Here is a 21,539-nt window from a genome sequence, read left to right on the forward strand (position 1 = left end):
CAGCTTTTAAGTATAAAAATAGCTTTTTATACTTAAAAAAAAAGGTATGCAAGGGTTAAAAAAAATTAACAGAAAAGAAATCCTTGCATAGCACAAGTGTGATACATATTCTGTTTGCCGACCGCCAGTTTAATCTTCATTGTAAAAACTTGCAGGAGAGTTACTGTGAGGGCAAAGGGCAGGATTAATCAATCTGGAGTCCAAGTCCTTTGTCTATCCATAAAATAGACAGAGCAGAAGGAACAGAATTGCAAATTTCCTTACACTGCCCCATCAGTGCTTCTCAGTTTTGGGCTGAAAGGATTAACTCCAGAGGGAGCACTGCAATTTTATCTTAGACATGGTCCATTTGTTCCTTGGCCCTTCTGCTGAGGCTGCCAACAAAGATGCCAGGCAGGTTGATATTTTTGAGATGCGAGTGTTTATCTTCTCTGAGTGAACCAAAGAGCAACTCATTTCAGGAAAGCAATCCAGCAACTTGCAATCGCTTCTCGCTCTAGCAAATGCAGACTGACAAGGCAAAAGGTGAAACAGCTTGATGGTCCCATTAGAAGCCTCTGAGTTTCCTCGCACCTGAATGCCTGTCTAGCAAAGCTGTGCTACAGAAACATAAAAGATCTCCATTTGGCAAGGAAAGGAAAGAAGTCAGAACATATGCCAAGATAATCTCAGTTATTAGCTCCTGCCACAAAGGTACAAGATGTATTGAATTGCTCCTCCATCGCACAGCATGGGATGCTCTGAGGCTGGGAGTTCCATTTCAGAGGCGTGCACAGGCTCGCTAGTGGATGGGCATTACAAGGGATGCGGTGAGTACACACGGAGCTAATGCTGCAGGCAAAATTAAATCAAGCTACAGAGCCAGGGTAAAGGAACACAAAGCATGACAGATAGCTCCTTTCTGTAAATATTTGCAAGTAATAATTGGGAACACTGTTTTTTAACCTCCTGTTCACGCTTAAATTTTCTTTCTTCTTAACTAAGCAGATTATCAGCTAAGAAGATTCGCCTTTGCCTAAAAGTAGCTGACCTCAGAGCAACACCTGCTGGCCTCTCCATCCTAGGCTGACAAATGCCAAAACGGTGACCCACTCTTTGGGGAAGAGGCCATACAGGAAGGGTATATAAAATGTACATTTGTTGTAGGAGTGGCAACATTTGTGCCATTCAGCAGCTCCAAGATGTTCACAAAGACTCAAGTGTGACCTTTTCCCTCTCTCAATCCCCTCTGCTGTTCTGAAACAAGTGGAATCCAAAGAGCAAGTGGAATGCAACAGAAACTAATATCCGCAATAATTACTGTAATGTATGAAGTGTTGATGGGCTGTAGATATCAGATACAATGAATCTGGGTCTTGCCTGGCCTAAATAAAAAGGTGTTCATTATCTTGAGAGGAAATGCCACTTAGGAAAGATAAGGTCATGCCGCACTGTGAAGATAAATGTCATTTCTCTATATAGCTATGATAGTCTCACCTACTGTCTTCAGAAATGCACGTAAACAGCAAAGCAGTAAAAACCCTGTAAAATTACCCTGGGACACTATGTTATTTTACGAGCATAAAGCCAGTCATCTGGAGTTCTTTGGATGTGCATTCCTGAACATGCCTTAAGAACACGTATGTATGTATACACATGTATTTACATTGTGCATTTTGGTAGTAATAATAAACCAAAAAAATTAACTGATACTTTCAAACAAGCTTAGATATGGTTGGTATCATGTATGTTGAAAGAATTTCAGACTAATCATGTATTTTATACTGTTATACACATTCCCAGGAATTGCATACATTTGCATAGGTAGTTCTGTGCTCATCACAAGCCCCCAGGCAGCCTCTGCTAAGCACAATGAGCAACTCTAAATAAATACCATACATAATGCTAACAACTCCTCTCTTTTCAACAGCTCTGCATGCTGCCATGCTGCAGCTGAGATAGAATTAAGTACACTCAGATGATCTTAGAGCAAACGGCACCGACAGAGCAACCTCCATCTAATAGGAACGGCAGCATCAGAGGCCCAGGTACCTCCAGCCAAGGCTTTTGGAACAAGGTGAGGTCTCCTTGCAGCACTCTGCAAGCAGGTGCTCTTGCCCTTTCACACCCGCAGACAGAAGGCGAATAACAGCTGGAGGTGATTTAGCCACTGCTTGAATGTTCCCATCTAAAGAAATACGGTTTTGTCACCACAGTCGTGCAGACGTCACTCCTGTCCTAACACCTTTCTTCATAAAAAAAGGTCACAGAATGCTTCAGAACCCAGCACGCTCATTTTGCTAGGTGTAACTAGATCCACGGTGGTCAAAGGAGCACACATTTTATCTGAATACTTGAGAAAAGCAGGTTGGGGAACTGATCTGTCCTAAGGCTGCACTTTCCACTAATGAGATGACCTCTTAGAGAAGAGAATGAACCAGATGATTAGGAAGTGAAGAACACTGCATCTGTATGAACAGTTAATAACATTAAGAGTAGTCAGAATATAATTGCCAAAGGTAGGGTGGATAACAGCTTAGCAATAATATCTGCCACAAAGTTCATTTGGTTTATGGTCTCTACCATTAGGCCAGTTCCCAACTGCATTGCACAGCCCTAAGAAAAATTCAGAGTTTGTAGGATCTCAAGAGATTCTCCCATAAATTAATACTGATACAGATGCTCATTGTTTCTCTGTGTACATAAATAACGTACGGTAGCAGTCTTCACACAAAGAAGCCTCAGAAAACTCTCCCATTACACAAGATAGTCTACTTAACCTCTACAAAATAATTACACTCTTCACATTCATAGCTACTGAATATATCATCGGGGTTTTATATACCAATAATAGTGGAATTTTTCAAGCTTCTTGTTGACTTCCTTTAAAATTTTAAAATATTTATGTTTAGCAGCTCTTCCAAGAATCAGCTTTCCAATGGGAAATGAGCTGTTTCTACCATTTTCCAAAAGGAAGTAAAGTTGATGTTACAAGAACTCGTGTTTGCAAGTCTGACGTGGAATGCAGGCAACAGAACACAGAATAGATAAAAATCAATGCTTTAAACCAGAAATCAGTTCTGGTTTTAATGTGGTCTTGAATAGAACTAAAATATGAGTGTACATCTGTCAAAGCTAAAGCCATTATAGCCATTTAAACAAATTGAAAACATAAATCAGTTCAATATGTCAAATCAATGTGCCATGCATTTCATATCTATGTTACTGACATCACAGTTGGATTCATGGCACGTGTATTGTACAGCAGTACTGCTCATTTCATTAAACAGTATAAATAAAAATCAGAATAAAAACGTTACATCTTACATTACAGGAAGACTGTGGCGTTTTCCAAAACTTAGGACTTCCAGTTTGTTTTGCTGAAGATCTTTTAGCACAATCAAAGCACATTTGACATTAACACTGATTAAAGCAAATAGATAAATTGTAAAGCCTCTGAGAAAACAGAATTGTTCCTTACAATTTACCTGGACCACCCCTGAACAGAGGAGATCTATATCAACAGCTTTGTTTTTATTCACAGCTTGGTGAAAACTGCTATCAGCTGGCTTTTTCAATTATTCTGTTCCCAGCCTTTTCCAAATATTAGTAGGCTAGTCATATTTCAGTAAAAAAGAAAAAGAGAAAAATAAAGAGAGAATTCAGCCACCTTTAAATTCTGATCAAGTTACGACTTTCAATGGTGCCGCACTCTAATTCATGACTTTAATATGAAACCAAACTGGGGAAATGAAGATGCTGCAGCCTATGGACAAACCAGTCCATAAGGGAAGACTAGCGGAACGCATGGGAGTAAACACAAATCATAACTATGGAGAAATATTAAAGGTGAATAATTATGTGTGTTCTGAAATAAACCAATTGCAATTGGCTCTTGCATTTAGGCACCGTTCAACTAACTGTACTCAAGCACTATGCTGAACCAGACTTTTTAGACTAATTAGTTCCCTGAAGAAACACCTCTTCTACTACTGGTAATTAAGGCCAAAATAAAGAATCAATGGGCTTCAAAAAGAAAACCCAGACAGCAACAACTGTTGTTCTAATTGCCATAATAACCAAAGTATTAAGTGTATTGAAGTGGATCTCACAATCCTTGCAAACTGCAAAGAGCAAGAGTGTTAGGATCCACAAGAGCATGGGAACAAGCTTGTGTTGATATTTTTTTTCTCAAAGCACTTTTTCTGTTTATATATTATAACTATTTGTTAACAGGATTTCAACAGAAGTCTGTAGCTGGAGCCCATAGAAACACAGTGGGCAGAAATGAGCTCAGCTGTACAACAAGCCTGTGTAGAGGCCCTGCAGGAAATCTCTGGAGACTTTACAGCATAGTTTTAAATAGAAAATAATCATTAAAAATATTAATCCCTCTTTCTTACAGGAAACCACCATCTTGAATTAAAAGATGACATGAAAACACAAACACTTAAAATCTTAAATTATGCAGAGATTATATAATTATTCTGGAATGAAGCACTAGAAATCACAGAATTCAAATTCAGCCATCATAAAAATAAAAAAATCTCAAGAAGTTCAGAACATATCTTAAGACACCCTGACAAGCACTATTTAATGTCATGCAGAGTTAGGGAATATCTAAGATTTACTGGCATTTTCCATGTAAAACATTATCCCAAGGTGCAAACTTAGCTTTTACTTTTTTCAGAAGATATTTACCTCCCTTCTGCCCTAGCACCGCTTGGCTTCCATAAGCTGTTAAAGCTTTCATCAATGTGAGAACGTTCCTAAGTAGCAGTCCTAATAATCAGGAGACACTTAACATCAGCCTTAGGTCTGTACTAGCACTGAAGCCTGAATCACCAATATAGTTCAAAACAGACGAGATGTGCTGGCCTGAGAGCACCTCTGGGAGATCCAGCATAAATGAACCTGGCTTTTAGTCTGGAGAGACACTGGCCAGGAGCAGCTAAATTTCCAATTTTCCCATCCCTGCTGAGCCAGGCACCAAAACAGCTCTCTGGTGGTGAGCCCCGTGAACACGTACCAAACATTTCAGGCAACTTCGGGCTGGAAGTGCTCCGGAGGATGTGGCATTGCCTCCAACGGGATCCCATCACCCTGCTCCAGAAAGAGACCATATACCCTGGAAGCGGTTGAGAAGCTTTGATCGTTCCTATCCAAGGATCACTCGAGCAGCACCAAAGACAAACCCTGCTACCAGACATGTGGCATTGGCAGTGACAAGGGCTGTAGCTGCACAGTCCACATGGATGAGACCAGTGCCACATTAAATCTCCACGCTTTCCAGCTTGGAAGAGATTCAAAGAGATTAAATCTCTGATTAGATGCAGAATGTAGTTTGCCCTATTTGTTGAATGTTTCCCTAATGTTGTAAAAAAACCAAACAACTACATAACTGGGGAAAGCAGCACTGGACAATGGTGCAAGTGCTAGAGGCACCTGCCCAGCACCCTCCCTACTGACTCCCAGCCCTTCCCTCCACACTGCCTGGCTCGCAACGGCAAGTGATGGAGACCGACATAAGGACACATTTTTACATTTTCAAAGCCTTCCCTTTGGAAAGCTGGAAGCTACCTGTTCCTAACCCCATTCCCCAAAGACACTTAATTTTCTATTTTCCTTCTGTCTTCTGCCTGTGAGGGAAGAGCCGTGTTATCACCGCGCTACTTGCATGCCGGTTGCAGCACCCTGCTCCCACGGCAGCACCTGTGGCAGGAGGTGATATGCACCATATTGCGCAAAAGCAGCTCTTTCATGCAGCGTCTTTTGCTGCCGTTTGCTGCGGATGAGGCCACTGCTCCCACTTCAAATGTATTCTTACTTTCTCCTCCACCTAAAGACATCTAATTGCAGAGCCCGTATCTCTAGGCACAGGCATGCAGGCTCTCCAGTGTAAAGGGTTTTAAAGCTCTCAACACCATACGAAATGCTCTCCCCTGTTCTATTGCGGTACATATGACTCATAACTGCACATCAGTTATCTTCTCTTTCCAAAACATCAGTAAGAAAGAACCCAATTTTAAATCTTCTGTAAGAATTTAGACCCAGTTCATCTGTTTCTCTTGTCTCCTATAGCTAGGTGCGTCTGAAGCTAATCCAAATTCCCTAGGTCAAGCCTCATTTGTGCCTGGTAACTTTTAACATCACCAGAAGAGGCTACAGGAGATTTTGTTCATACCAAGAGCATTTTAAGGGGATCATAAGTGAGAGCGAGGGAAAACTGTTTTTTGTTGCTGGCACCTATCAATCTGCTTGGGGCTGAAGTGCAACCATTGAGAGGTCAGGTACAGGAGCACTCCTGTACCCATACCCTCTGAGCATCACACCTAGACAGGAGGCTGATGACATTAGCACAGTCCCACCTAGGCTAGGTATGCTTCCTGCGGGCTGAAACACTTCTGACAGCGGGAGTCCATCCTAAACTCCCTGCGTTACTAGCAGTGGTGATAATTTATCGTTAGTCAAAATTTTTACATTTAGAGAGTTAAGACATGATCTAGTCAGTAAGTGAAGTAGGGGCGGGTCAGGGACTGCATCTAGATCAGAGGCATCCCTGTCAGCAAGACGTGATGGCAATTACAGTGTTTTCCCTTGTTCTTACGGCACTCCAAGCACAGGAGAGCAGCAGAGCTGGGAACCGCTTTTCTGTCCCGTGCACTTCAATAGCCTACTTCAATATGCAGCCAAGAGCGGCAAAAGGGTCCTTACAGCTGCTCGTTGTTCTGCAGCTGGTGGCATTTTGCTGGCGGCTTGTCTATAAAGCAGCTTATCAGAGGCCAGAGATAGAGATACTGTCATAGTTAATCATGTAATTTACTCTATGCAAGTTAGTGCCAGGACATTGTCATTTCTTGAGAACGATGGAGGCTTGCTTCCCGTTACCTGCAGTCCCTAGGAACTGCTGAGTTAAAGCCATTCTTCAACTGTCAGAGCATCCATGCACTAAAAATAGCTGTAAAAATCCTGTAGTGAAAACTGCTGGTTTGTGCAGAATATCTCCAGTATAAGGCAGTGCCATGGACTGCTTCTCTTGATCAATTACTAACTTCTAGGACAGAGCCAAAATGGGGAATCTCCTCAAAAAAGTTAATAGTAATTGAATTTTAAGATCCAGTTCAACCAAAAAGTCTCAGACATGCAGAGACAGGCTCTGCTGCAGTATCAACCAGTTTTAAGAGGCACTCTTCTTCCACAGAGCAGGGACTGTCACCTTTAACAAATCATTAAGCCCCTTCATGACTTGACTTCCTCATTACAATGATGGTTATATGCAAGGTGCTCTCCCAAAACACAGCCACTGGCAGGTGTAAAAGGGAGGAAAGGAAACTAACAGCTCCCTGACTTGATAAGGTCACTCAGGTCTGAAGGAAGGTGAAGCGTGTGAAAGAAGAGAGAAGCCCAGACAACCCATTCTGCAGGACTGCCAGAGGGCACGGAGCCTGACCTACTCCCCTTTAGAAAAGGAACACAAAGGACCACAGCGGTTCCCAGGAAGACTCTTGTCTGCCAAGAGATGCCAAAGCATTCAGGTTCAAAATGGTATTTTGACAAGGTGTTTGCTTTGTCAGAAGATGATGTCCAGCCCTGTGACTGCTTCAGCAATCAGTGGTAGCTGATGCATGGAGCACATTAGCATCATCTCCAGAGAGAGCCTGTTTTCTCCCACATGAGTCACAGATAAGATGCTACAATGACAGCAGAAGTCTGGGCAAGTGAAACATATGCCATTCTGGAGTGGCAGGAAAGCTCTAGTGACTTGAATTTGCTCCTTCCAGACATATGAAGCAAGCAGAGTAATCTTCTCATTGCTTCTTACAGTTGTCACCGAGAAAAAAATGTGCACAAGGGTTGGATGGCAGCAAAGACATAAAGCAGGCAGAAAAAAATCTGAAAATTAAACCAAACTCCTCTGTGCCTTGCACAGATGGGAGTAAATTTCTCCATAAAGTTCCCATTGTCACAGAAATCCCTTCTGCTACGTAAAGAAACAATTTACATTTGAGGGGGAGAGGAAATACAGCAGAGAAGGGATAAAGCAAGATAAACATAGTGTGCATGAAAGAGAGAGAAAAAAATAGAAGGTAAAAAAGTGGAAGGCACTGATAGGGGAAGCTGGGTGAGAGACAAGGAAGGACTGTTAACTGCTCAAATAAACATTTTATTGCATCCGCACATAAAATTTAAGCACTTTAAACACCGGGGTGACTGCTAAGTAACTTCCTTTGCAAGGAGCAGATTTGTGACTAACATCACAAGAATCAACAATGCCCAATTTTCACCGCCAGCAGATGCGCTGCAGTTATCAGGTGCAGATAAAGTGACAATATTTGGTCAATGAGTTTTGAGGTCACCAGTAATGCCCCTGGCGGAACAAAAACACAGAACATATGGCACTTCATGTGCTGAAACTGTCAGACTCATAATTAACTGATTAGAGTACATATGGTGCTCACTGTAAATCTCTCAATGTAAAAAATGCTTGAGACCATTGAAGGTGTCAGCATGAGCCTTCCTTGCAAATCTCTCTTCATTAAAGTTTCATATGGAGCCAAGTGTGTTGTAATAAAGTCGCTATTAATGGAGTTATATTTATGATGATTTCTCTTTTGTGCAGCTGGATTTCACTTTTCAAACACTAACTCCACATCTGAGCTTTTTCACAGTAGCTGCTGCTTGCATAGAAGCTTCTTGTTTTGTCATATTTACCTTGAAATTAGAAGTTGCGAGAGCAAAGGTAGTAAAAGTTAACCAAATTGACAAGAAAACTGTTAATATCACCAGTATCAAAACAAAAATTCACGCCTTAATATAAATAAGGCTACAATTCTGTTTATTTTAAGTATTTATAGCAGGCTGGCCAGGGACAAATTCCCACTCCCTCTTCAGTTCCAAAACACACTTTTAAAAAGATGGTGAGTGACACTTCATTAACCACATGAAATAGCCCGACACAGCCTGCTTGCTTTTCCAGCCACCATTTCAGATGGCATTTTCCTTTGCATCTCCCCCCTGCTTTACATTCAACAGTCCATAAAGTGCTTCTTTGAACCTCTCCAGCCAGATCAGTGGTGGTGTGAGTGGGGGGCTGGGCTGGGGGCAGGCAGTTCTGGGACAGATAAAGCAGTAATTTTTGATCCCAGAACAGATTATGTGTTTGCATGTCCATGCATAAGAGATCCAGCTTTTCTCATCAGGGATGATGGGGGGGATTCATCAAATGAAGGGGATTTATAAAAAGTTCCCCATCAGCCTCTCTTTGCCTTTCAGTTCTCTGCCCTATCAGGCTCCGCCAGGACAAGCTCTTATGTAGCACCACTGCATCTCTGAAGTGATCCGGGATGAAAGCATCCTTCTGCATTCCAGTTTCTGGAAAGGTGCCTGTAACCAAGCAATGTCTGTGATGTGGACGCAGCAGTGCTCCCAGCAGCTGTCCTGCCCAGCAAGGGCTGGGGAAGAAGGGAGTCTGGCATGACCCAGTGCATCACCTAACTCCATCCTCCCAAAGTAACACTCACACACAACCCTCCAGGGCTTACACATACCTCTCTCATTCCCTGTGTTCTTTTAAATGGCTCCCCACCTCCATTTATACATCAAGCAAAGGACTTATCAGAGACCTCACCTCCCTAATGAGTTAAAAGTTGTTGCCTCAGCCCTAAATTCTTCCTAGTTCCACACAGTTTCCTCCTTGCTCCTACTGCGTTATCACTATCACTCTGTCTTCACCAGAGTGAAGCAGCACTGCTGCTGGAATGGATGGGAAAATCTCCATTTTCAGGGTAAGGAAAAATCCCTGTTAAAAACATCACTTTTTCCTCTCTATGGTTTGTTCAGCGGTGGGGCTGCTGGTAACAGATTAGGGCAGTCAGAAGAAACAAGAAAAAAAAAGAAATACCAAAGGGTTCTCTGCTAGGGAGCACAGAAAAAGATTTTAGTAAATTAAGTACTCTACAGCAAAAAAAACCCTACCCAAACCAAACAAACAAAAAAAACTGTGATAAAAGAAGTCAGGCAGGAGAGACATGGTGCATGGTGTGAATTTTAAGGTTTGTGAACAAAGCTGAAAGGTAGAAACAACAAAATACAACGCAAGAGGATGCAATCGCCTTACAGGTTTCAAGGACTTTTTTAAACTGAAGATGCTCCTTGACCACAGTGATACCTGCAGTCTCCCCAGCAGGGATGCAGCGCCCGGGGACTGTGCAAGGGCTGCTCCTGTACACAGCGTCCCAGTGTGTGCTGAGCTGCCAGAAGCACTCCTCTGCGGGCATAACTGGGGTTACCTAGGGTGGTATATCCCCTGTTAACTAGTGATCTTGTTTTCCACGCTGTAGCAAAAAGTAAGAGCATCAGCCAGGCCTTTGCAGCTCAGATCCATCACTCACTCTTTGCTGCCTCCCCAGACCTCTACATGGATCTCATCAGAACAGCTGGGCATGTTGTCGCTTTGCTGCCACGCACGATGCTCACGGATGCACTCTTCTCGTTCCCCTGTGCTTCTCTACAAGCTGATTGTGTGCTGCCCTCCCAAGCCCATCCACACCAGGGGCTCCCGGGATGCCCCCACCCTTCTGCCACACTGACCTCAACTGAAGTTCCCTTTCTCCTTCCCTCCCCACCCCCCTCCGGAGCCTGTTTCTCCCACACCTCAGAAACAACTGAGGCTCCAAGGTGCCTCATTCCGGCTGTCTCCTCCGTTTGTGAGATGAGTCATGCAGGTGTCAACATTTCTAAAATTTGTACAGAGGCTCAGCAGAGCTGGGAGGGTGCAGAGCATTATGTTAGAAGTTATTAATAGCTGCTATCGACCAGTTCTTTGATCTACAGGCAGTTGATTACAGCTGCTGCTCTGGATGATGAGGCACCAGGAGTCCTGCCTGTACCTCAACTTCCCTTTTCCAGTTTCCAGATTTTTACTAGACCAAAAAACTTTCCCCCAAAATTTCAAAATAGATGGGATTCAGCAGCCACCACTGCAGTCAGAAAGACAAACACAATCAAGCGAAGCATAAAATTTTACTTTACAAGGGGAATATCAGGTCTTTGAATCCTGCTTCTAGCAAAGTCTTTGAAAGGCTTAAAGGTTGACATCACACACAACAAAGCTCCAGAGAACACAGCTCCTTTCTGAAATTTTCCATGTAGCCCTTAATCTATAGCCACGGAAAAAAAACCCGTATAATTTGTTCCCTATAAATAAAGGGGCGTAGCAATTGGTTCCCACACTCTTTCATGCTTTCACTTGATGAAGGAAACATCTTTCACTGTTGCCCAAAGATACCATGCACATCTGACCCATTCAGGGAAACGATTCCAGAAATCTCCCTCCATCAACCTAGAGCCACTGTTGGAAACAACTAAGAAAATAGAATAAAAGAGTCACCTATCACTTTATGCCAGCAGCATCTAATCCTGTTCTGTCTGGTGGTAAGCAGTATGGTGATCAAAAGACAACACGAGAGAAACATTCTGAGACAAGACAAACTCAGGCAAATTTCCATTTTATCTGAGGTTACCAGCTAACATCTCCATCAGCTTGCCCAAAACTTTGCAGAATTCCTTTTCTGAGAAACAGGATGATACTGATCTGTACCACACTATACTGCTCCGCTCGCTAAGGATTTAAAGGTCACTGGAGCCAGTATTGCCTGACTGAAGACCCCACCCACCAACACAAGAAAAGAGCATTTTTAAGGATGCCAGAAGCAACAAAGAAAGTTATGCTCAGGGGGACAACCCACTCTATGCCTTCAACATGAACCTAAGGAGCATCACTTCCTACAAGTTTTACTCCATTTGAATTCTGTTGTGTATAAATCTATAGAACGGTGGAACTAGACACGAAGAAAGAAAAATTCCCATACTTATGACTATTGCAAAGCCTATGTAATAGAACTGCCAAGCTTTAAGATCACAGACATGTTCCAAATATTTCAGCTCCTGACCATAAAGCCACTCCATTATGACAAAGTACCACAGAGAAGAGGGGAACTACTTGGCAAATGCATGTTAACATTTACCTTGTTACATTTCACATTACAAAAAGAGAACTAAAAGGAGTATAAGAATTCCTTCAAGAAATAGCTCTGTCTTTGGAAGGAATGTTTTTTCTTAGAGAAAACCTAGTAAAAAGCATTCAATAGAGTTACTGGTATTCTGGAGTTTTCAGGCCCAATGCCAAGATGAGAAGAATTAACATCAGACACTCACTTCACTTCTTCAGCCCTTAAGAGTAAAGCTCTTACAAGCACACACTCACTCACGCTGCGTATTGAAGAGCCCTGCTACACGTGTGATCCAGTGAATCACTTCGAGCAGACCACAGAGAAGACACCACACCTGCTACACTTCATTACCCCTTGACTTTCCCCGATATACAACCCTTTAACCCGCAGGAACTAGTTGTCACTCCAGCCACGCAGCACAGCTGGGCTTAGCACAAAGCACGCTCACCACCACCCAGAGATCCTTCCTGGCTTCTGCCAGCTTCAGATGCGGAATAACAACTCGTAGGTCTTATTGATCCTGGAATTTTGAAGTCTGAATTTTGCAAATCTCTCTTTTGTGAGGGCAGATCACATGACTAGGCAATTCAATCTTACAGATCTCAACTACTTCACCCCTGGGTGAACCATAGTGCTTCTTCATTACCTCCAGCTCGGTGTTATGAGCATGCAGCTTCTGGACCATCTCCTCAGCCTCACGCATACGCCGGTTCAGCTGGGGCGAGTGCTCCGAAGGGGTCAGCTCGCTGTCATACGACTCCAGGATTGCTCGCATCCCATCACGCTCCTGTCAGGAAGAACAGCAAACACCTTTAGGGATAAAGCCCCTGACCTCACTCCAAGGAAAGGGTTCCCAGAACAATATTCTACATTTTTGCCTACTGTTCTTTTACACAGCAATGAAACTCTGATGGATATATGCTCATCATCTTCATATCGGCATCAGGCCACAGATGAAACACACAGTTCTAACAAAATAAAAGTTGCTGCTCTGAAAACTGAAAAATTAGACTGTCATGTGCTTATAGAAGCACATATCCCTTGCAGGAAAGCAACATGAGTACACTCTAACAAGGAGATGGCAACTGAAAACAGAGCCTGCCTTCTTTTTGGAGACACTATTCTAATTCAACATGGCTGATTGGGTTCCTTCAGCAACATATTTAGTGTAGTACTTGACATTTTTCCTGCCAAAGAGTTCCAGCAATGAATGAACAGAATTGTCACAACAGAAACAAAACAGATTTGACAACGAATAAAGTGGCTGAGAGCAAATACCCTCTAAATGTATGTGACAAACTCGTTGAACGCTGCAAAACTCAGTGTTTAAATAAATATTGTTTCAGAGGTTAATATCTCACAGACAATGTGTTTGGCTCACTTTGCTACTTGCTGGCAATTATAACCACGTGTTTGCAGAGAAAAACAAAAAGAAGGATCCCTCTCCCCTCTGTGAGCGCTTGCACTCCCAAGTATAAAGCTAAAGGTAAAACTCGGGGGGGGGGGGGGGGGGGGGGGGGGGGGGGGGCCGCTCCTAGTTGGAGTATTTCCTAATGCATTCCCAATTTCAGATAGCACCTAACACCCACCTCCGAGGCATTGATGGAGAAGAAGAATGGGGACAAAAGGCTGAGAACTTCAAAAACTCAGGTGTATTTTAAGGAGATTACCACTTACAGTGCCACATGCATACAGGGATTAGCCAGCTGACGAAGTATTTTATTCTTTGACTGCATGGAAGAGCCTTGATGTTTGTGAGGCTACAGAACAGGGTCAAAAAAGGCCCCTGGCATAAATCCAAAGAGCAAAAACTCTGAGGAAGTCTGACAGTGCAGCCTCCCTTCCACTGCTGAAGTTTGCCACCTCACCCTGTTACAGAAATGCACAAGCGCTCTGGGCAAAGCAGTTCTCTCGTGTGAATTCTGCCACCACACATGTGCAAAATATTATTATAAGACCACTCAGTTTTGTAGCTGTGCAGTTCACATCCAGACCAGGCCACTGCCGTTACACTGAACCTGGAGCACTTCACAAACCCACCTTGGCCACGCTGAAATGCTTCGCTAGGATTCTGCTCTTCTGGGGAAATCAGGAATTGCCAGGGTACAAAAAAAAGGTCCTTTTCCCCCCACCCCCGAATGAAAAAGGCTGTATTTCAGACAGCGACGGTGATGCTAACCGCTCAGCTGAGCAAGCCCATCTACAAAGACTACTGACCTCCTTCAAAATCTAAAGGTCAAAGACCAAACACGGATAGCAAGTGCACGTGTGGGAAAGGGAAGGAACATTCAAATTTGAGTTGTGAAAATAAGACTAGGGGCACTGCCAGAGGTACAGCGTGTGTTCAGAACATGTTGTGGACTGAAAGGTCAATCAAGATGCTTGGGTTGGTCAGCAGGTAAAAGGATCCCAAGACCAAAGGACAGCCTAGGGCTACAGGAACTGAGTTAACAAAATAATAAAGAAAAACAGGTTTTAACATAAACAGGTCTGGAAGCTACTACTAGCTCCTTGCTCAGTCCTGACGGAAGAGAAACATTCTTCCAAGGAAAGCACAGTTTTGCCACAGTTTAGAAAGAATTACCATCTGGCAGACATATGAAAGGAAGCACTTCCATGTTACTGCAGAAGAAGAAAACCCAAAACCAGCTACACCATGCCTGCCTTGTAATGAACTTCTTTAGCAGAAAGGCAGCAGTACAGGATCGGTCAATCCTCCTCCTCCCTCACACACATCACCCCGTTTGCCCAGTGCATTCTCCATAAGGCAAACTGCTATTGCTCAGGAGACGACTTTCATTCCCTATCTATTGCAGAATCATTGTCCAGAGCACAGAAGAGAATTTAATGACAGTGTTTAGCAAAGGTATCGGTTTGATCCTTCTGTGTTGCTGCAAATACAGCACCCTCTCTCTTTCTCTGTGCTCCTAGCTGCTCCGCTATCCTAATTTTCTGCTAAGCATCTTTCATCAACGTGATAATTTAACACTGTAATGTTCTCACCATTACAGCAGGGCAGTCCCAAAATCCTTAGCATTTTTTCAAAAGCAAACAGGACCCCTGGCAATTCCCATCACACTTGGCTTCCAATTAACTGCTGAATATTAGGTCATCTGAGTCATCCCCAGGAAGATCCTAGCAGTTCCCTGAGCTGCTCAGCTGCAAGGAGGACAAGCTTCTGCTTTCATGTTAGGATGGGAAAACTGCATGGGAGCAGGACATCCCTATCGGCCGTCCTTCCCCTAAAATCAACCACCGAGCTTGCCCTTCAAAGCCTTTCTCTTAAAGGAAGAGTAAAAGTCTCAAGAAAAAAACATGCATGGTAAACACAGCACAAGCTGTATTGGGGGGAAAAAAAGGTGCTGAAAAGCTGAAATAAAGGGTGGTACAATTAAACACTTCATCCTGGAGTTTAGCTTTCCTCTTTAATTATTTCTAAATATTAATACTGTAATGAAATCAATTCTCAGCTTCCAACAAGTGGTCCCCAGCTCCATTTTTTAAATTTCTCCCCATCAAGAGCACTTACTGAAAGCTTTTCCCTCCCTCCTAAAGATCTTGTTAGTTTGGCAGGAAATAGAAGTTCTTGTTGAGAAGTCCTCTGTCTAAAAAGATTCTCTAAAACGTAATCCTGATTTAGTAACTGCTGCAATATCTCCTCATCCCACATGCCCCATCGTAAGCCTCCCCAGGGACTTTCAGGTGCCCTTTCCAACATTTTTCCAACACCTCTGCTTTCTATCAGAAGAGTATTTATCAGAATTACTAAAAAGCAGTTTCTCTGGGAATTTCCAAAGTTTTCCCAGCGCAGGGCATCTCTGCTTACTCACCATGGACCACACACTGGCACATTTCCAGGTGCTCTTTACCTTGACCAGTTTCAAATCAACAGCAGAACAGAAACGCATCTTACTCTAAACATGCCCTAAAAACAGAATAATTGGGTTTTATGTTCATTATAAACCTAGGAAATTAATGCCCTACAGCAAACTCCACAGCTTGCAGCTGTGTTTGAGGAGATGTAAGTTTGAAAAAGAGGAAGGATAGTGATTTTTTCAAAGGTTGAACAGTTTCCCTTCCTTCTGCCAGCAACAACCAATTCACCAAACAAATGTGCCTCCTACTATTGCTTAAATAACTAAAAAGAAAACGTTTTATAGTCTTAACTAAAAGAAAGCTTCTTTCCAGTCCTCCCACCAGCTCCTCTATTCCCTCTATGTAAAGCCAAAATTCGACCCAGCTGGGGAGTAGCTTGAAGCTACAGGAAAGTCTCTTTCCCCAGCATTCACACACCAGAGGGCTACCAGAGTGGGTCAGAAACAGCAGTAACATAAGCGACTTTGGGGTTAATTTTAAGGGAAAGAACTGAGAACTGTTCACATAAGCATCATCATCACCCTCGCCACCAAGGTCCCCCAGGACACTGGAGCAGTGCTGCTGCGCATCTCCAAGGACAGCCGCAGCTTCAAATATTTGCACACTGAGGAGTATGACAGTGACTCCCAGCTGTGTATTGGAAGCAACTGAAGAGTAAAATGCAGCCAAAAAAATCCTTTTTTGAAAGTCATCTGACCTTATATACATACATTCAAACTCAGGCCCTATTCCTGTTGATGTTCATTAGCCCCTCCTCAAACATACATACACACAATTCACCGCAGACTTTCTAATTAGTTGAAGAAAAGAAAAATCAATAAGAAAGAAATTAAAGTTACAAATCTCACTGAAGTCAGTCACACACCCAGGGAAAATTTGTTCCTGGGGTAAAGTTTATCTAGTGTCATAATTTTATTGAAATCCTATATCTTCCTATTGACTTTTATCGTTTCGAGCTGGATGCCAGTGTTATCATTATTAGAGTCTCAGTGTTGCTTGCAGGCCCGAGGTTTGGGGGTTTGGTTTTTTTCCCTTTTATAAACAAGCTGTAATTGTCTGGTTTATTGATCAATAAATCTTTCAACTGCCTCTCTTTATCCGGCTTCTGTTCTGGTAAGTCTCCTGCACCATTTTCTGAAAGAAAATATAGGGTTGTTGTTTTTTAAAGAACAGATTGTTTTGTCATTAGCAATGAAAGAGCAGGAATTGTGCTGGTCGGTTCCGATAATGGCTTTTTAATGACAGTTGCTAGTAACAGTAAAATCTGCTTTATTTCCACATGAGTGAACTTCCACTATTAATCCACAACCCAAATGCACAGCTCTCTCACTTGCTCTCTCACTTCTGCATGGGTTAGAGCCTGGCAGAGACTGACTTTGTAAAGTGGAATCATAACGATATTTCCCACTCGGCGCTTTTTTGATGGTACAGAAATATTCCTGTTCCTAGCGTTAGATTAGCTTTTTGTTTAATTAATGATAATTTTTGGAGAATGTTAATAGACTGCTTCATTATAGGAAATCAGTGGCAAGATTTCCCCCTCCTCTTCCTCTCCAGACTCCGAACTCCAAATTAGTTGTAATAAGAGAAAATTTCGAGACTGAAGATACGGAGTTTCAACATCAAACAGATGCTATTTGCAATCAGGTATAATTTAGCTAACTATTCCCTGTAAAAACACAAATAAAAGAGAAAGATGACTGTGTAAGAGAGGTCTATGCTTTCTTGATCTGAGCTGTACAAAAACACACATAGAAAAAGCGGGGTAGCAACTCTGCCTTGACCAGATGTTTAACATTAGTAAAACTAGCAGCAGGAGGTGTGGGAACATAAGCCAAAATATGGGCAGAAATAACTGAAGAATACTTCAATATATTAGAGCATGTCAGGACCTATTGAAAAAATATATCCTTAGGGTAGATGAAAACTTGGTTACGATAATTTCTGGTCCATGAGCAACCACCTTTGATGAACTCATAAATGGCAGGACAGGCCCTGAAAACAGGACAGAGGAACAGACCCAACCTTGTAAAAGAAGGATGAATGAGAAAATACAATTATAAATCTTGCAATTATAAATCACTTCAACATTTCAGTATCTCATAAAATACTTGAAGAAAACATTAACAATTAAATTGCAAACAGCTAGAAAAGAATTAGGGAGAAGGAACAATCAACTGAGCCTTAATATGAATAATATCAAACCACTCTAATTTCCTTCTTTGACAGGTAACCTGTCTACTGAATAAAGGCAAGCAATAAATGTTATAAATCTCAACTTCACTGATGTGTTTATCAAAGAGGAGGATTACAACTCAACTTCTCTGTAATTCAGAGAAATGAATTTGTATCAAGGTGCTGAAACACATGAAAGCAAAGCACAGAGCCCTGCATGTTGTGTGGCAACACAGACACGAGGTACCGTTAATAGGCTGCAGCATCATTTAGCATCTGCCCCTTCCCCAAGCTGCCCGTTTGCCCCCAGCTCACAGGAGATATGTATATCACGCTTCAAGCTTGTCGGGATACAGGCAGCTGCTTTACACACCATGGAGAAGCACTGGCTGGGGAACATGCATGGGGCTACTGACAGTGAACAGGTTCTGCCCCAATTTGATGGCTGGAGGAACTGATAAGGATATAAGCCTTACTTTGTAATTTGTCTTCTCTCTTCAAAGATGTATGTTCACATCCCACTGCCTTACAGAAAAAGAGGGGGGAGAGTAAAAACACAGTGACAGCAAGACCGAAGAAACAGGGGGCTGAAGGCAGGGCACTGGCTAAAGGCACATTTGGTCAGACTTTGCTATTACAGGAATGTATCTAAGGGAGCTACATCTCCTCAGCTCCTGACACCCTTGGAGCACTGCTAACAAGAGCTAATCAACTCTTCCAGAACAGACAAAAAACCCCAAGAGTTCTATGCCAAACAAAACCAGAAAAAATTAAATTACCAGAAACTCTTCAAATCCTCCTTGTCTACAGCAGCATCTACCAGAAGGCAAATTGTTCCCCTTTCTCTTACCACCCTTAACTTCCATACTAATCATCTTCAAACCAAAATTTTCTATTCTCAAACCTCCAAACCGCTTCTTTCTCAGCTACAGCCATTTCCCAACATTTATCTCTGTGGTTGACCTATTTTCACATTACTTTGCAAATTAGAACTGACTGCAGACACATATGTATATACACACCATTGACTTTCTACTCAAGACCTCAATTAAAACAGCATTTACAAAAAAAACTGTTAACTCCATAAAAATAAAAACATCCAGCACATTTCACTACCCTTGCACTGACAAGAACATTAGGGAATGGATTTTCAAAATATCCTTACCTCTCAAATGTGACTTTCGATAAATCAAACCTCTGCTTGCATTTTTGCCCCTCAAGCCAATATAAGGCTCTTGCAGGAGTCTAAAGATGGATGTAACCTATAAAGAAGCCCTTCAGATGTATTGTGCCCTACAACCAGGGCTTCTCCAACAAAAATTAAAATTCTTTCTTTATAAGTCCAAGACCTGAATAGGTGGGAAAGAGGTCAGAAGGACTGATGTACTCTGTAACCACAAGCGCAGCAAACCAGGAGTTAAGCATCCCTCTCTGTCCCACCATCTCTCTGTAACTGATGGGTTTCATCACTTTTTGTGATACTCGTATAACAACCATTTTCTTGCCACAAAAGGTAGCATATCATTAATGTTGAACACCAACTTTGCACCCAAGGTTGGAAGTCTGGAGAAAGCAGCCACCATGGGAAACTGTGGTGAGAAGAGGACGCAACCAGGCAGAGAGCTTGCAAAAGATGATCAAAGGCTAATTTAGGTGCCAGAACAAGACAGAGAGATTCTTAGGTTCCCAACCATAGTTTCTTAAATTCTGGAGACTCTGCAATCTGATTGCTCTTTTGGCAAACAGTCAGCAGGCAACTTTAAATGTACACCTACAAATTCTGGTGTATCTTATATGCTCTTATATTCCTTAAGTTTTTCCTCAGAATTACAGTTCTTCCTTTCTAGCTCTTGCCCCTCACCTCCAATACTTCTCTGGAGAGGGCTCAGCTTGCCTTATATCCTGGCAATGGACCAGAGCAAATAAATCCACTGTAACTCTTTTAATCTGTCTCTTGATAAATCCCCTGCTTATTATCTTCTGGAAAATTGTGCATGGTCTCTAAAACCCTCATTTTGCTTATAGCACATACATATGCCAGCTGACAAGCAATCACACCACTGACACTGCAACAAACTAAATATCATTTGACTAAAATACCCCTGGGGTCCCCTTGCTTCACAGAGAGTTTAACATGTTCAGTTATGTTTCCCAGCCTCCTGCTGCCATGAAATAATTTTATATTTTTCTTCATTTAACTCCCATCTACTGGAACACTCACCACTGCCTATCTAGCACAAGCTTGCTTTTCTATCTCAGTGTATTTCTCATCTCTTGATTAAAAAATCCTCCCCTTCTTTCTACCACTTCTCCTAGCCCTGCTGCTCAAGCAGTAGCAATCTTCCACAAGTGTGAAGCTGCTTTATTCACTTGCCTCAGCACAGGGCCACTCTCCATCTGACACCAGTATCTGATGCCGTGCGCACGGTTCACATTTGGAAAACGGTCATTTCTTTAAAAAAAATTTAATACCATGAATTCTTCAACCTAGCCACTAGATTACCATTGTTGGCAGAGGGAAGGCATGGAACTGACAAGGAAATGTATTCATCCTTACTTACTGGCAATATAAAACTAATATTTTATTCATCTATTTAAAAAAAAAAAAAAAAAAAAGAAAGAAAGAAAAAAAACCCCACCTTATTCAACCCTGAAAAGAAAGGTTTTGTGAGGGTGCATCAGATTCTTCTATTCTGCCAGTGTCTACAGCACATAAAAATTAAGCCCTATGTTCATCCCTTACCCTCAGATTTCTTTTTCCTCCTGCCTACTAAGTATCCCAGATATTGGCCTCTAAATCTCTTAACAGCCAGTTTCCTGCAGTTCTAGACGCTTAAATATCATTAACTTTGGAGAAAAGTAAACTGAACTGTGCTCTAAGCTGGTGTGGTTATCTCTGCAAAAATAAAGGAGGAGGAACTGCACCACTGCCTGGGCTCTGTTCCTAGGGATTCAGGCTACGACAGAACCAAAGCAGGAGGGCAAATCTCTCGCATCAGATTTTGAGAGGACAGAAAAATCACAGACCTGAGTTCATCCAATGAGCTCAACACAGCACATTCCATTGAACGTGAAAAGTAATTTCTTGGCCCCCTTACAATGTGTCAACAACTGTAGGAATATGGAAGCTGTGGTTTTTTGAAAATGGCAAAGAAAAAGGGCTTTTAGTTAGCGCTTCAGAATATACATCACCTGACTGCTTTATAAAAAAATTGTAGTAATTTTCAATATTTTACTTAATTCATAAAACATTCCCTCTGCTACCTCCAGGGTATAAAAGATCAGCAACTTCAACAAGAGTTTCAAAAATCAGACACCAGGTTATCTCCTAGGTCACCTCTAGCACATCTGCATTATCTTTACAGGATTCTCCTGGGCAGAGGGGACACAAGTTCTTGCCCTCACAGCCCAGCAACACCTCCTTAGGAAGGGACACGGTGCAGAGAGGATTGAGCAGTCTGGCTGCTACAACAGAACTTCCTCAGGCAATGAGCTGAG

At 42.3% G+C, this 21,539-nt stretch overlaps 1 protein-coding gene across 3 annotated transcripts in view; it reads right to left on the reverse strand.

Moving 5' to 3' along the window:
- The window catches only part of MAD1L1 (mitotic arrest deficient 1 like 1), a 380,760-nt gene that overhangs the window by 207,731 nt on the left and 151,490 nt on the right, over positions 1 to 21,539 (reverse strand). For all 3 annotated transcript variants that reach the window (XM_040592111.1, XM_040592112.1, XM_040592113.1), the window contains one exon: positions 12,637 to 12,777. In XM_040592111.1, coding sequence (XP_040448045.1) covers positions 12,637 to 12,777 — 141 coding nt within the window. The remainder of the gene's footprint in view (positions 1 to 12,636; positions 12,778 to 21,539) is intronic.

Source organism: Falco naumanni, chromosome 4, assembly GCF_017639655.2.
Source record: "Falco naumanni isolate bFalNau1 chromosome 4, bFalNau1.pat, whole genome shotgun sequence".
In the NCBI taxonomy this organism is placed as follows: Eukaryota; Metazoa; Chordata; class Aves; order Falconiformes; family Falconidae; genus Falco; species Falco naumanni.